Source organism: Schistocerca piceifrons, chromosome X (assembly GCF_021461385.2).
Source record: "Schistocerca piceifrons isolate TAMUIC-IGC-003096 chromosome X, iqSchPice1.1, whole genome shotgun sequence".
In the NCBI taxonomy this organism is placed as follows: Eukaryota; Metazoa; Arthropoda; class Insecta; order Orthoptera; family Acrididae; genus Schistocerca; species Schistocerca piceifrons.
Genome location: NC_060149.1, coordinates 97,312,182 through 97,329,264, shown reverse-complemented (window position 1 = coordinate 97,329,264; position 17,083 = coordinate 97,312,182). Strand labels below are relative to the sequence as shown.

At 43.5% G+C, this 17,083-nt stretch overlaps 1 protein-coding gene across 1 annotated transcript in view; it reads left to right on the top strand.

The window, feature by feature from the left end:
- Positions 1-17,083, top strand: part of LOC124722196 (pleckstrin homology domain-containing family G member 7-like) — a 543,685-nt gene that overhangs the window by 397,547 nt on the left and 129,055 nt on the right. The window contains exon 9 of the mRNA XM_047247394.1: positions 7,492-7,608. Within this exon, the coding sequence (XP_047103350.1) occupies positions 7,492-7,608 (117 nt within the window). The remainder of the gene's footprint in view (positions 1-7,491; positions 7,609-17,083) is intronic.

Here is a 17,083-nt window from a genome sequence, read left to right as displayed (position 1 = left end):
CTTAACATTCCGTAGTTTCAGAAAGTCCTTTGCGTTTCGTCAAAGATTTGTTCAGTCAGCGCGAGAGCATCTCAATGGGAGACACTATGAGAAAGCTGGTGTGCATCGCACGGAACCTTCAGAGCTAATTTTCCCATATGAGTCGAGAAACATATTACATCACGCATAGTGGCCTAAGAAATAGAATTAGGGTTCAAATGGTTCAAATGGCTCTGAGCACTATGGGACTTAACTTCTAAGGTCATCAGTCCCCTAGAACGTAGAACTACTTAAACCTAACTAACCTAAGAACATCACACACATCCATGCCCGAGGCAGGATTCGAACCTGCGACCGTAGCATTCGCGCGGTTCCAGACTGTAGCGCCTTTAACCGCTTGGCCACTCCGGCCGGCTCTATGGTCATCAGTCCCCTAGAACTTAGAACTACTTAAACCTAACTAACCTAAGGACATCACACAACACCCAGTCATCACGAGGCAGAGAAAATCCCTGACCCCGCCGGGAATCGAACCCGGGAACCCGGGCGTGGGAAGCATAACGCTACCGCATGAGAATTAGGGAAACTCTGGACATAAAATGGTGTACGTATCTTCTTCTCCCCGTGTATTTTCCTTGAATGGAACAGGTCTGTGGGAAATATTTTTGAGAGATCATGCACCCTCCGTCAAACACCAATTGATGATTTGAAGAATATTGGAGAAAGATGTTCCAACACAGTCTCAAAAACCTCACCTATCAGGCCGTAATACCGCATATAACCACCTTCGAGATTTTTGTCATATTAGAGAAGTTTATCGTTTTACCTCAACTACCACTCCAGACATGCTGTAACTGAACTGTAATGCCACGCTGCATGCACAGCACTAAATGGGCAGCATGCAGCCAGGTTTACAAATTAATTATATTAAATGGCCTGCGAAGTGCAAACTAATTCACCATTATAACAAAACATCGTTGAAATGATATATCTAACATGTAATTTGCTTACAAACCGACACCGAGTGATAAGACACGTCTTGCCAACAGTTTCGTAGTATTCGACAGAACTAATACGGTATCAATATGTTAGCGCGACGAAGACTTGTTTACTTTCGGCAAGCGAGCAAGTCATCTGTTAAAGTCTCTGCGCTAACATTAGCAACGTTCTTGGCAGTAACGTAGCACTCTTAATAGCAACCAGCGACCAACATGTTTGGCATCACGACTAACACTGAATGTCTGTAGGGCAGTTTGAATTTACTTCACTTAGACAGACCTTTCTTACTCACACTAATCTAACAACGATATTGCATTTTCGTCAGAAGCAAACGTACGAGGACTCAGCGCGAGATGCTTATAATAGTTTCCTCAAAGAAACTTTGTCTCGAACCCTGACAGAAAACCCAAAGACATTCTTGTCGTATGTAAAGTATACTAGCGGCAAGACACAATCAGTGCCTTCTCTGTGCAATAGCAATGGAGATACTACCGATGACAGTGCTACTAAAGCAGAATAACTAAACACAGCCTTCCGGAATTCCTTCACCAAAGAAGACGAAGTAAATATTGCAAAAAATGGTTCAAATGGCTCTGAGCACTATGCGACTTAACTTCTGAGGTCATCAGCCGCCTAGAACTAATTAAACCTAACTAACCTAAGGACATCACACACATTCATTCCCGAGGCAGGATTCGAACCTGCGACCGTAGCGATCGTTCGGCTCCAGACTGTAGCGCCTAGAACCGCACGGCCACTCCGGCCGGCTAAATATTGCAGAATTCTAATCAATAACAACTGCCGGTATGCGTAACTGAGAAGTAGGTATCATCGGAGTAGTGAAGCAAGTTAAATTATTTAGTAAAAGCAAGTCTTCTGGTCCAAACTGTATACCAGTTAGGTTCCTTCCAGATTATGCTGATGCAATAGCTACATACTTAACAATCAGATTCATCCGCTGCCTCCACGAAAAACTCGTACCAAAAGACTGGAAACATGCGCAGGTCACATCAGTAGTCAAGAAGGGCAATAGGGGTAATCCTTTAAATTACAGGCCCATATCATTAACGTCGATATGCAGCAGGATTTTGGAACATATATTGTTTTCTTGCATAATGAATTACCTCAAAGAGAACGGTCTATTAACACATAGTCAACACAGATTTAGAAAACATCATTCTTGTGAAGCACAACTAGCTCTTTACCCACACGAAGTGTTGAGTGCTGTCTACAAGGGATTTCAAATTGATTCCGTATTTCTAGATTTTCAGAAGACTTTTGACACCGTACCTCACAAGCGCTTGTAATCAAATTGCGAGCTGTTGGATATCGTCTCAGTTATGCGACAGGATTCGTGCTTTCTGTCAGAGAGGTTCGTAGTAAGTGACAGGAAGTCATCTAGTAAAAGACAGTGATTTATGGCGTTTCCCAAGGTAGTGTTATAGGCTCTCTGCTGTTCCTTATCTATATAAATGATTTAGGAGACAATCTGAGCAGCCGTCTTAGGTTGTTTGAAAATTATGCTGTCGTTTATCGTCTAGCAAAGTCATCAGAAGATCAAACTCACCTGCAAAATGATTTAAAAATGGTTCAAATGGCTCTGAGCACTATGGGACTCAACTGCTGAGGTCATTAGTCCCCTAGAACTTAGAACTAGTTAAACCTAACTAACCTAAGGACATCACAAACATCCATGCCCGAGGCAGGATTCGAACCTGCGACCGTAGCGGTCTTGCGGTTCCAGACTGCAGCGCCTTTAACCGCACGGCCACTTCGGCCGGCCAAAATGATTTAGATAAGATATCTGTATCGTGCGTAAATTGTCAGTTGGCCCTAAATAATGAAAAAGTGTGCTGAAGGAATCCATTAAACTTCGGTTACACGATAAGTCAGTCTAATCTAAAGGTCGTAAATTCAACTAAATACCTAGAAATTAAAATTATGAACAACTTAAATTGGTAAGAACACATAGAAAATGTTGTGGGGAGCGCGAACCAAGTTTTATAGGCAGAACACTTAGAAGATGCAGCAGATCTACTAAGGAGACTATCTACACTACGCTTGTCCAGCCTCTTTTGTAGTACTGCTGCATAGTGTAGGATCCTTATAAAGGTCCCGAGTTAGAGCCTCGGCTCGGCACAGAGTTTTAATCTGCCAGGAAGTTTCAAGTTTCGTTTTATCGAGGAATATAGGAGATAGTGTCACGAACATGATACGGGATTTGGGGTTTGTTTTTGTTTTTACAAAGGTATTTTTCGTTGGAGCAGGATCATCTCACGAAATTTCGGTCACCAACTTTCTCCTTCGAATGCCAAAATATTTTGTTGGCGCCGACCTACATAGGTAGAAACAATCATCATTGCAAAATAAGAGAAATGAGAGTTCGCACGGAAAGAGATAGATGTCCGTTTTTTCCGCGCGCTGTTCAAGAGTGGAATAATAGAGAATTAGTGTAAATGTGGTTCGATCAATCCTCTGCGAGGCACTTAAATGCAACCTGCAGAGTAGGCATATGTATGTAGATGTAGAAATACATTCCCGAGCCAAAACAATTATGACCAGCTTCATTTCATTTTGGTCTCCGGGTAGTCAGACGAATTGTTTCTTCCATTTCGCTCACAGTTTTTCGAAGAGCGACACGTACGTGTTCTCCAGGAGCTGCAAGTTTGCTGTTGTGTGTATTCGCTACCTGGACTCCGACCAGACTGTGAACTATTGTTGATCTCGCGCCGCTATTTATATGTAAATTCGAATGCCGACTCCCACTGCGCCCTTTGACGCTCTTTTGTTTTTCAGAGCCCGCATGGATATTCTGTAAAACGTACATTCTCCCAGCATTGATGTGAAGGCCGGAACATCAGCTCTTACCATCTGAAATCGGGACTCATCTGACCAGACCACGGTTTTCCAGTAGTCTTGGGCCCAACCAATATGGTCACAATCCCAGGAGAGGCGCTGCAGGCACGTCGCGGTGTTAACAAAGGCATTCGCGTTAGAGGTCTGCTTCCATTGCCCATTAATGCCAAATTTCACCGCACTGTCCTAACGGATACGTTCCTCGTTCGTCCCACATTGATTTCTGTCGTTGTTTCACGCAGTGTTGCTTGTCTGTTAACACTGACAACTCTAAGCAAACGCCGCTGCCCTCTGTCGTTAAATGAAGGCCGTCGGCCACTGCGTTGTCCATAGTGAGACTAATGCATGAAATTTTGTATTATCGGCACACTCTTGACACTGTGGATCTCAGAATATTTAATTCCCCAACCATTTCCGAAATGGAATGTTCATCTACCATTCTGCGTTCAAAGTCTGTTAAATCCCATCCTGCGGCCATAATCATGTCGGAAACCTTTTCACACGAATCAGCTGAGTACAAATGACTGCTACCCAAATCCACTGTCCTTTTATACCTTGTTTACGCGATGCTATCGCCATCTGTATATGTGCATATCCGTATCCCACGATTTTTTGTCGCTTTAGTGTATAGGCGGCTGCAGTTCGGACAGCTGGTCAGTTCAGCGTTCGCGCTTAATATTGTCGGATCTATCTACATTATACTAGGACCACTTGATAGCTATCTTGCTTGGCAGCCAGTTACTCCCTTTGGTCGCTTCTTAGATTTGTCTCTCCGCTGCTCTTGGCCTTGTCAACGTTGTGGCGAAGGTTGCGCTTAGTGTCTCGTTGTCGTCTAGGGTCTTTCTCCTTGTCCTGGTCTGTTGTCCTGCCCGCAGTCTGCCTGTCACGTTTCGCTCGTCTATCTTTAGTCTGGGGTGTCCCGCCTGCTGGTTTCCGGAGTTCCCACATGCGACCGATATCCGACTACCCATGGATATAGTATGTTGTACCTGTTGTGTGATCACGGACCGTTAGAAACCGTGGCCTGGCCTCTGTCCAGGATATCACTTATTTTTTTAATCGTATGGCTAGGTGCCCCCGCTGGGCAGGCCGTTCGCCAGGTGCCGGTCTTTCAATTTGACGCCAATTCGGCGACCTGCAGTCGATGAGGATGATAGGATGATGATGAGGACAGCACAACACTCAGTCCCTGGGCGCAGAAAATTCGACCCAGCCAGGAATCGAACCCGGGCCCAGAGGATTGACAATCCGTCACGCTGACCTTTTTCTTTTTTTTTTTTTTTTTTGCATTTTGTTCTTTATTGGTCGTTGTGTCTGGTCGTTGCGGACGTCGCAAGACATCCTGTTCAAGTTCGTTGGTTGATCCTTCCACTCAGTTTTTTATTACAGAGGCCAACCGGCTCTCTGACCGAACACGCTGAGCTACCGTGCCGGCACCATTCAGCTATCGGGGGCGGACAGGATATCAACGACACCACGACACTGTTAAGCAAGGCTGCTCTGGTGTCGTGAAAGAATTGACTGGAGAATGGAATGGCGCCGTGTTTGCTTTACTGACGACAGTAGGATTCTTCTGCATGCGAGTGTTGGACGTACACGTGCATAGTGTAGACATGGTGAGCTGCTACTTCAGAGAACATTCGCCCACGACAGACAGGTCCCTTCCAGGTTTCGTGATGTGTGGTATCATGAGTTACAACTCGCTCTCACATTTTGTAGTTCTGTGTGATAAAATAATCAATGCCCGCTACATTGCACAGGCCGGTATCCCTGTGTTATTGTCTTCTCTACGAAAAGAAGGCGATGTGCTTTTCCGGCAGGACAATGCACGTTCATATACGGCTGCTGTGACGCAACGCGGTCTTCGTAGTGTACGTCATCTGCCTTGGCCATCAAGATTGCCAAATCCCACGCCAATTGAACATGAATGCGACATGATGAAGCGGCAGCTTACTCGTTCAACCGTGCCTGCGAAAACCATTACCGAACTGAAACAAAAGGCGCAAGATGCTTGGGACAATCTACCGAAGGATACCATTTGGCACCTTTATTATCGTTTACATGCGAAACTACAGGCTTTCGTTGCTGCCAGAAGGGGGTACACTACACTGCGTATTGATGCCACTGTTTGGGAGCAGTTTACTGTGAAATGCGTGGTTAATTTGTTCTAAATTTTTTATCATATACTCCTATAATGATGAAGTACCTGTCAGCTCACTTATCAATAAAATGAACCTTGTTACTGAGGACTTTGCAATTTTTTTTTCGACAGAATATTAACACCACTGCTACACTATGGGGCAGAAACGTATTGCCTGGATACGTGCCGTTTACAATAGTCTTCAGAATGGAAGCTAACTAGGCCGAGATAGTCCTCAGATGTTCTTGTCGTTAAGGCTATCCAATAAATTCAGGATTGATAGATATCTGCTCCTAGAAGCTCTTACGATATGCCAACCAATTCGGTGAAAATGGCCAGCATATCTATAGGCTCATAGTGTTCATCTCAGCAGCAGCACGATACCTTTACGTAGTCGTGCGAATAATATCTTTGACTGGTAAAGTTGGGTATGGCTTCGTTTCTTCATGCGACAGATTACGATACTGTATCAAGCCTCATAGTCGATAGGTTTTCCCGTGGAAGTGTTGCTGGACAGATGGACGTTTGCACCAATGGAGACGGCTATAGGGTACGCGGACGGCATTCACTAACTGTTAATGTCCCGTATGCCGGTGACACTAGTGAGTCCTTCCTGGACAATTTTCGTCTCCATGAAGATCATTTAGTGGTTTACATTATGCGAGTTAGTCGTTCCAACAGCACTTACATTCTTACCTCTATTATCGTGTGCAGAGTTTGCAAAGCTCGTAGACATACACCAGAATATTCTACACTGTCTAAAAGTATGTTTAATTCTTCGTGATCTGCAAGCCGAATCGAATGTTTTGTTCACGCGATAAGAAATACCGCATCTGACCTCTTAATTAGCTCATTAGTTTCAGCCTTCCTGACAAAATGAAAATAAATAAAATTAAAATACCCCATCTACGACAAACACAATTTTTATTGGGGTGACCAGACCCAAGATAGCATTAAGAAAAACCCTTTACACTTACTAGGATTTACCACCAAAACCTAAAAGAAAAAATAAGCAATTAGGTCATGTGACTGAAATTAGACTGAACGTAATTTAAACAATTTACTAGTAAAGGCTTTTTAGTTGGAAGTACCGCAAAAGTAGTCACTCGAACCGGTAATCTGTTCTTTTTGTATCATCAGTTTAACAATTATAGCCCAGTCAAATGAGCATACGGAAGAAGATGTACTGCTTCTTTATAGTAGATACAACACATCTCTTTTACTTCAGGTGCCGTCCCTTTAAAAGTATGTTAAAACATTTGTTGTATATTTTGAGACAACATGTGTTAACACTCCAGAGGAGGAACTTCGCTGTGCTACGCCTGCGCACCTCGTTAAGGTAACAAGAAGCAGCACACAAAGCTCGTGCAGCAACCGTAAACAGACACGGATTAAAACTTAGTTCCATTAAAGCAAAAATTTTAACAACCTTAAGAAAGTACCTTTTTCCTCCGCTGAAGCAACACGCATTAAAGTAACTTACAGACACTCACAGAAGTTCTTATTTTCCTTTCCAGAGTTCGCAGGCTGATTCAGTCTCACAAGCATACCACTGTTATGCACTGAATTACATCAATGCTCTAAATTATCTAGAGACCCTAAGAAGGCACGTGGAATTCTGCGAATTCGAAAAGGTAAGCCTCTCATGCTATTTCTATTTTATTAGAGTAATGATGAACAAATCCTCGAAAACTAAGAACTTTTTCATTTATTTTCAACCCATATATGTCTTCGCAATAGTGATTTTCTTACCTACTACTAAAAAATTTATTTGACTATAAAGGAATGCACTTTGGATCTGAATTCTTCAAACTGTTATTGCTTTTTTACAGTATAAGTTGAACCGTTGACTGTAATTTCATTTTTTATTAGTCTGGGACATCTGTTCAGCCACCACATACGTGTAAATCGAAAACACGCTCACACACACACACACACACACAAACATGGCGTACAATTAATGTGCAACATGCAGAAAAAATGAATAACATGTACATGGAAAGGGAACTTCGATGTTCATTCCCCTCATTTCTGCGTTAACTTTTCATGCGACCATGCTGTTTGCAGTTGTGAGTGTCAGGCATTTCTTGATTTAAAAAAAAATAGGAGAGAAGAAGGTTAAAGAGACTAGGGTCAGAAAGTGGGTGTCATGCATTAAAACCAATCATTAAACTCAGTGTACATTTATAATACATTAAGTTTTGGTGGCCAAAACGACTCTTCAGAAGTAGGATTTTGATATACAGGCATTCTCAACTAAAACCAGCAGTAATACCTGCACCTAGAAGTGCACTTGCAGTGGTGAACTTGGTACAAAATTAGTTGTTCCCCCATGTCTACATCAAATGTTGCAGAAAACCTTACATCAAAAGTCACACGTTTTCTTCTACAAGCAGACACGGAACAACTAAAGAATGTATCACACGTGATAAGATCCCATCGTTTACTCAGGAGGAGAAAGACATGTTGAAGAATCTAAAACCAAAAAGAACAAGTCAAAAGCCATCAAATCACTTGTATTGCGTGCCGGGGAGCAATGCTCTCGACTTCCGTGACATACGATAAGCGACATCGCTTCCTGGGTCGTGCCAAATAAAAGTGTCTTCGGCTGGGTGTGAGTTTGGCGAAAGCGTGTCTTCGGAGCTGGGGAGTGGTTAGCGCTGCCAGTCCTCTTTGACCGCTACCTCTGTGCATGTTTGAGCGACCACCATGCGGCGCGGCGATGGAACGTTGTGTGTCAGAGGTAACAGAGATCTTGGTTTAACTCCCCGGATCTGTAATAACAAAAATAAAATTCTTGAACCTCAAGGCGTGCTACTTGTTGGTGGGGTGCATTGACGAAGAGAAACAGTTGTTACTGCGCAGCTACGGGAGAACCTGAAGCACCTCAGTTGTACACTGTAGCGACTAAGAAATTAATATAGGCATCCGTATTCAAAAATACAGGTATGTGAACAGGCAGAATACGGCGCTGCGGTCGGTAATGCCCATATAAGACAACAAGTGTCTGCCACAATTGTTAGATCGACTACTGCTGCTACAATGGCAGGTTATCAAGATTTAAGTGAGTTTGAACTTGGTGTTATAGTCGGCTCACGAGCGATGGGACACAGCATCTCCGAGGTAGCAATGAAGTGGATATTTTCCCGTACGACCATTCCACGAGTGTACCGTGAATATTAGGAATCTGGTAAAACATCAAATCTCCGACATCGCAGCGGCCGCACAAAGATCCAGCAAGAACGGGACCAACGATGAATGAAATGAATCGTTCAGTGTGACAGAAGTATAACCCTTCTGCAAATTGCTGCAAATTTCAATACTGGGCCATCAACAAGTGTCAGCGTGTGAACCATTCAACGAAATATCATCGATATGGGCTTTCCGAGCCTAAGGCCCTTTCGTCTACCCTTGATGACTGCGTGACATATAGCCTTACGCCTCTCCTGGGCCCGTCAACACCGACATTGGACAGTTGATGACTGGAAACAAGTTGCCTGGTCGGACGAGTCTCAATTGTATCGAACGGATAGACGTGTACGGGTATGGAGACAACCTCATGAATCCATGGATCTTGCATGTCTGCAGGGGACTGTTGAAGCTGGTGGAGGCTCTGTAACGGTGTGGGGCGTGTGCAGTTGAAGAGGTACGGGACCCCTGATACTTCTATATATGACTCTGATAGGTGTCACGTGCGTAAGTATCCTGTTTGATCATCTGCTTCCATTCGTGTTCATTGTGCATTCCCACGGACTTGGGCAATTCCAGCAGGACAATGCGACACCCCATTCGCCCAGAATTGCTACAGAGAGGCTCCAGCAACACTTTTCTATGTTTAAACACATCCGCTGACCACCAAACTCCCCAGACATGAACATTAAGTAGCATATCTGGGATGCCCTGCAACGTGCTGTTCAGAAGAGATCTCCACCCCGTCGTACTCTTAGGATTTATGGAGTGCTCTGCAGGATTCATGGTGTCAATTCCCTCCAGCGCTACTTCAGACATCAGTGGAGCGCTTGCCACGTCGTGTTGCGGCACTACTGCGTGCTCGAGTGGGCCCTACACGACAGAAGGCAGGTGTACCAGTTTCTTTGGCTCTTCAGTGTATAAGGCCTACTGAAGAAAGCGGAGACCTGTCCTTGTCTCCCTAGCTGTCCGTGGCATTCAAATGTATCCCACTTCAATTAAAAACACTCCCAGTGGTTCGGGCGATCCGCTGAGCAATATTAACACTCATGGAATAAAAAGACCTCTCGTGGCAGTCCCAACGAAGAAGTCTGCTGTCGATGGAGAACGCACTGTTCCTAACAGACGACGTCCAGTTGTAAGCAATGTATTACTTGTAGTTATACATGTATAAAGTACTTTCAGTAATGTATATCCCTCCTACATACATCGTTCGAGAGACTTGCAGGGCCACTGATATCAATCAAGGAACTGCGAAATAGTTACTCCTTGCGGAAACAGCAAGAGCTATCCAAGCAGATAAGCTGCTTAACGGAACAATGTGATACAAACACAAAGTTACACACCGCTCTAAATTGTAGTAAATGGGACAATATCTACCTCGACATCAAGGACTACAACAGGAATGGGAAAATTAATGTGTAGCTGCGGTCAGAAATGTTATGAAGAGAATAAACAATGAGCTTCAAAAGACGGCAGCCCTTATTCTGACAAAATTGAATGAGTAAATTTCATCTCTTTGAAGATTAGGCCTTATATACTAACCCAAACAGATTAATTAAACGCCCACATTGTCAGTGCAGAACCATGGGATGCGAGGAATAGGCGACGTGTAATATAGGTGTTTTCTCTGCCCACGAAGAGAACACTTCCTCCACCCATGCGTGTGAATTGTGCGAAACAGCGTCCAGTATGGAGTAGAGAATGTGCACGAACACACGAAAATTATGCACGGCTGCAGTCGAACCTCAACATAAGAGCCAGACTAACCGTCTGCGCTGGGAAGGGAGGGAGGGGGGCAGGGCTCTGGGGCTCGGCAGGCATAGGGAAGCCAAACCCCCGAGGGGAGTAAACCTAAAAGGAAAATCCTAGTCTTCCGGGTCGGGGGTTTGGCGTGTGGCTCACAACCACACCCAGTAAAATGCCACACATCAACATCGGAAGGATACGGGTTACAGAATAATGACCTGACAAGGAAAAAGGTTAATGGGAAGCCAAATGGATACCATGATAGCCACCTGGAATATGAGGAAACTTAGGACACCTGGAAAATTGCAAGAAATTAGAAAATAAATGGATAAGTATGAAGTGGAAATAGTTGCACTATGAAAAACAAGGTGGAAAGGACAGGAATTGACTGCACTGGGGGAACATGTACTGACGTCTAGTGGAAGGGACACAGGCCATCACGGTACTGGCTTTCTTATACGTAGCTCAATGAAGGCAAAGATATAGGTTTCAAAACAATTACAGACAGATTGTATTCTTTGAGATTTAGGACAAAATTTTTCAGTGTTAGGGTGATGTTTGCCTGTGCCCTTATAGACGATTCGGATGATAAATAGAAGCATGCCTTTTACTTCAAACTAGAGGAGAAAATCATCAAGGTTCGAAGGCACGATCCCAAAATGATCCTTGGGATCCGAATATAAAAATAGGGAAAGAAGAAGTGTATACGCCGGTTGGAACTTACATAGTGGCAACTATTTACTCACAACCGATACAAAAGAGTTACATGTTTGCATCTGTTGCTGTCCTTCAAAGTAGTCACCAGCATTGTGTAGAACCCGTTGCCAGCGATGTGGAAGGCGTAACAAACCGTTAGTAGATCCTGTTCTGTTGACGGTGCGAATGGAGCGGTCTACTGCCTGTCGAATCTCTGGAACAGTTCTGAAGCGAATGCCACGAAGTGGTTCCTTCATCTTCGGAATCAAATCAAAGTCACAAAGACTTAAGTCGTATTACTGTTCGTTTTTGGAGCATCAACTGCGACCAGCTTTGCGAAAGAAGCGGCGACACTTTCTGCGCAACCCACCCATCATTTTGCATGACAATGCGCGGGAACCGAGTGAGGTGGCGCAGTGGCTAGTACACTGGACTCGCATTCGGGAGGACGACGGTTCAATCCCGCCTGTGGCCATCCCGATTTAGGTTTTCCGTGATTTCCCTAAATCGCTCCAGGAAAATGCGCGATGGTTCCTTTCAAAGGGCACGGCCGGCTTCCTTCCCCGTCCTTTCCTAATCCGATGAGACCGATGACCTCGCTGTCTGTTCTCTTCCCCCAAACAACCCAACCCAATGCGCAGGAGCATAGAGCGCAAGCTGTGGCTGCTCTGTTCAGTCGATGGGACTGGAGGGTACTGTACCATCCACCATACTCCCCGGAATTAAGTCCTTGTGACTTTGATTTGATTCCGAAGATGAAGGAACCACTATGGCAGCCACGGTTACTCCACTTCCCTGTGCACTACGTCGTCCGAGGAAGTGCATCTTTGACAATCCATCACTGACCAGCTCAAATACAGGTTTCCAAAGTGGGAAAGATTTAAGAATTCCGCTAAAATTAGTGAGGCTGACACAAATTACATTGAATGCAATAATCTGCAGGATCAGAAAAGAGCAAGAGTTGTCAGGAAAGTTCCGTACAGGAAGAGGGCTGTGGCAGGGACATGTGGTCTTTGCGCTACTCTTAGCACAAGAGAAGGTAATTCGCCACATGCCAACAAGCCCAGGGGGAATAATATTTAATCACCAGGTCCAGGTGGTGGTATACGCTGATGATGTGGCATTAACTGCAAAGAATGTCAGAGGATAATTATCTAGCACTGGAAAAAGCAGCGCGAAGGTTAGGAATGGAAGTGAATATAGGTAAAACAAAGCAGATCATAATGGAAGATCCTGGTGGGAATAGAGGAGAGGCTATGATAAAAATAACTTTGAAAGAATAGCAAAGACTGGAAAAGTTTAAATATCTAAGTTCGATAATAACAGCAGGTAACAGGACAGCAGTAGATATTCACGAAAGGATAGCAGTTGAAGTCGATGCTATTATTCATTGTAGAATATATTCAATTCCAGAAATGGTGGTAGGAATACAAAAATCAAAACATATTTGACTATATTAAGACATTTAGTAATGTATGGATCGGAAAGCTGGGTGATGACTAAAAGGAGAAAGGATGATTATTGAGATGGGAAAGGAATATTTTGAGAAAGATATTTGGGGCAGTGAGAGAGGAAAAATGCTGGAGAAAAAGGACAAACGCAGAACTACAGACATTTGTTGGACAGATGACTGTTGTAGTAAAAAAACAAACATAGAAGAATAAGATGGGCTGGGCAGAGAATGCTAGAAACTGGAAGTGTTAAGAAAGTGTTTATAGGAAAGCCCGAGGGAAGAAGGAGAAGAGGAAGACCCAGGAAAAGGTGGCCTGAAGATATGGAGGAGGGCTTCAAACCAGTGGCAGTCAAGAACTGGAGAAGGAAATCAGTGGACAGTAAAGAACGGAGGTAGGTGACAAGGCAGCCAAGGTTCTACAATCTTCAAGGAGTGTTGCGCCGAGTAGTAAGTATGTAAGTGCGTTTCGATGCCGCACCCTGTATTTCTCCTTCATTACAATTTTTTCCGATTATTTGGTTTACCCCTTTATTACATTTATTTGATTCTGTGTTGATAACCATGTTCTCATCATAGATTAATGCTCTCAGTTCTTACTAAGGTAAACATCTCTTCGTACAAAAGTGATAAAGGAAACAATTTGTTGTGTGATAATCGTGTACTCGTCATGAATTAATGCTTTCAATACTTACGGAGATGGATATCAGTTATCACAAAAGTGATGAAAGAAAACATTGAATTGCGAGGACTCATCATTAAAACTGCAACATCACGAAAGTGATATGCAATAATCGAATAATCGTTAAATTGGCATTAATTGTACCATCTGCTTCGATACTCAAATGTTGTATTTCAGCGCAACGACGTAAAATAAATCGGAGTGACTCTGTCTGCATCTTATATATACGTTAAGATAACTTATCATCTTTCTCAGTCACAGACGGCATCTGAATTTTGTTTGTTTGTAGGGAGATCGCTTTTACATCATGTAAGAGGGAGCAACGTCTACCAGCACGTGTCGGAATTCGACAACTGCGCGATCGTGGCCTGTCAAAATATTGTTGCTTGTTTTGGTCGGAATCACACGATTGTCATGCAAACATGGAACCGAGGTTCAGGAGGGCTATACTCAACGACATCCAGGAGCTCAGTGACCCCACACGACTATCGCACAAGAGGACAGACGTATTGATCGGTCTGTCGTGTAGGTTCGTACAGCGACGTCTTGTACCTTCAGTTAGGAAGGAAGAAGGAAAAAAAGATTATGGTCATTATGGACGGAGTACAAGCTCCTAATGTTTCAAGCATAGGAAAGGAAATCTGATTTGACTTTCAAAACAACCATCACGGCATTTTCCTGGTGCAGTTTAGGGAAATCGTGGAAAATCTAAACCAGAATGGCAGGATCCGGAATTGAACCGTCCGCCCCCGATTACGAGTCCAGTGTGGTAACCGCTGCGGCACCTCGCGCGGTTTGAGTCAGGAAATGGGCTGGCCTTGTTTGCAGCAAGACAAGTATCCACATGGACAGTGCGTCGATATCTGGAGCACCACGAACTGTCAACACGGCAGTCAGTATTGTTACATACCTTTGAAACTGAGTTTATCATCATCATACGACGATGGTATGGGGTGCCACTGGGCACAGAACACGATCTTTTCTGGTTTTCATAGGCAGAAATTTGGAATGAAGCCGTTACATTTCTGAAGTGTTTAAGTCGGTGGACGTACACTGTCTCTGAGATCTCCTTGGCCTTATCTTTTAACAAAATAACGTAAGACTGCATGTTGCCCGATCTGTCCTAATCTACGTCGATACGGAAGTTGTTAGACTGTTGTCCTGTCCAGCACTTTCCCAGAAATATCCCCTATTGAACACATCTGATCATGGACTGCCAAGAGAGTGGCTCGCAACCACTCGCCGGCTACTACGATTGATGAACTCTGGTACAGGGTTGAAGGAACATATAATGACATACGCATATCAAGTCTACAGAGTGAAAATACACGAAGGTGATGAACTGTTTCTTATCATTATGAAAGAAAGCCACATCGACCTCAGACATGCTGAAAGTGGATGTACAATTGGAAAGTGAATTGAATATAGTGAACATCGATCATGAAAATTTAATTTATAACGTTGAAAATTATATCAGTCCATTTATGGTTAGTAAAGGCAGCAGTAAATAATACATGTGCTCCTGATCCTTCTGTATTATGCAGATCAGACAGACATCTGAAACTCAGTACATATAGAAAATTATGAACATACTCAAAACGTTTCTAACTACTGTTCCACCTAAAATACTTTAATGTTCTGGTAACAACGCAAATTCACTGCATCACTTTGTTTCTTGCAGTTACATTTCAGTAGACTCTGCGAATTACATGTCGCTATCTGGTTCATCCCTTATTAGTTTGCGTCGCTCAGCTGACTACGCGTATTAGCAGGCTAGTCTCCGTCCATTCAACTCCATTACACCGCCTGCCAGTTATCCGTCAGTGTTGACTACATGAGATTAATGTTTTCCGTAAAGGTTATGTAAGCAAAGTGAAATCGTTGTCTTTTTCCCTTTCATCCACAAGCGTTCCCCAAGCTACTAAATTCCTAACAACTCTTCAAGTTATTAATGTATCTTATCCGTAATATTCACGCTAGTGCCTTCGGAGTAAATGCACTTAAAGCGTGCGTCCGAAAAAGGAGGTGGAAATATACACTGAATACGCCTGCTTCCAAAGGTTTGGAAAAATTTTCTTGAACTACTTAAAGAAGTGTTAAAGTCGTAGACTATCACTTGATATTTCCGTTATAAACACAAACGACGGGCAGGAGCAGCACAAGGTAAAGACTGATGAATTGCATTCCAGGCTAGTTGCTGAGCATAGTAAGATAAACTAAAATACCAGAAAAATTAAGGAAACAACAACTATTTCTATTTTGGCTAGGTAATTTTATCCAGTTTAAAGTAATTCTTTGCACAAAACTGACGAGGTACCTAAGGGCGAAAGTTTCAGCTCATGACCGAGGAAGTCGAGGGTTCATGATCCAGGGCCACAAATCAAAATGACCACTTCACGGTGATATTAAAATATTTTCTATAGTAGTAGAAGTTTTTGTTCCCGTGTCCGAAGGCATCGCTTTGAAAACCGAGACAGGTAAATTCAGCGTGTCATTGAAGCTTAAAATGCACTGCTGTGTCGCTTGAACTCGCGTCTCTAGAAACTACAAATTCATAAAAATTCCTTCATAATGGTGACACATAGTTTTCCTGGGCTAAATTTGATATTGTTCTCCAAGAGACTGTAATGGTCAAAATGGCGTTGTAACACATCCGATTTGTGTATCCCGCTCGATCGGGATCTGAATAGCAGCGCATATAAATATTAATTAATGTGACCATGTACCTAATGGGGCTGGCAATCGGATTTGACTGCTACGGAGTTGTTACATTCCATTTTGTCCTCCTCAAATGCTGTAATAATGAAATGTCTGGTAACAAGGAGAACAACAACACAGCTTCACTAATCAAGACCTATATTCGTCTCAAAAACAGAAGAAAAAAGGAGACAGCCACTGCCTTCGTTATACATATTTAATAACGGCTAATCTCACCACAGGCTTCCTCGCTATTCATTATTGTCACACGCAAATTCAATCACTGCAATCCAACACTGCAATCCAACACTGCAATCCAAATGATGCCGGCGCGGTAGACGCGAAACCACAAATATCGGCACAGAAATATCACTGATCACTCTCGTAATTATACTTTTTCACTTTCCCGTATTATTCTAACACAAAGGGGTTAAACCACGGCGATGGCCACTCCCTTTGTCTGTAAGCCTTGTATTACAGTAACCGGCCTCCGCACGGCTCGGCCCGCAACCTGGGAACTGACTCAACTCTACACTCGCATTCGCAACACGACACTATCAATTGTTTGCCCTATCGACCTGTGCCGAGTGCAAACTTATAGTAAGGGCCTACGGACCCCTTACAGCGTGGAAAGGTGTAGTGCCTC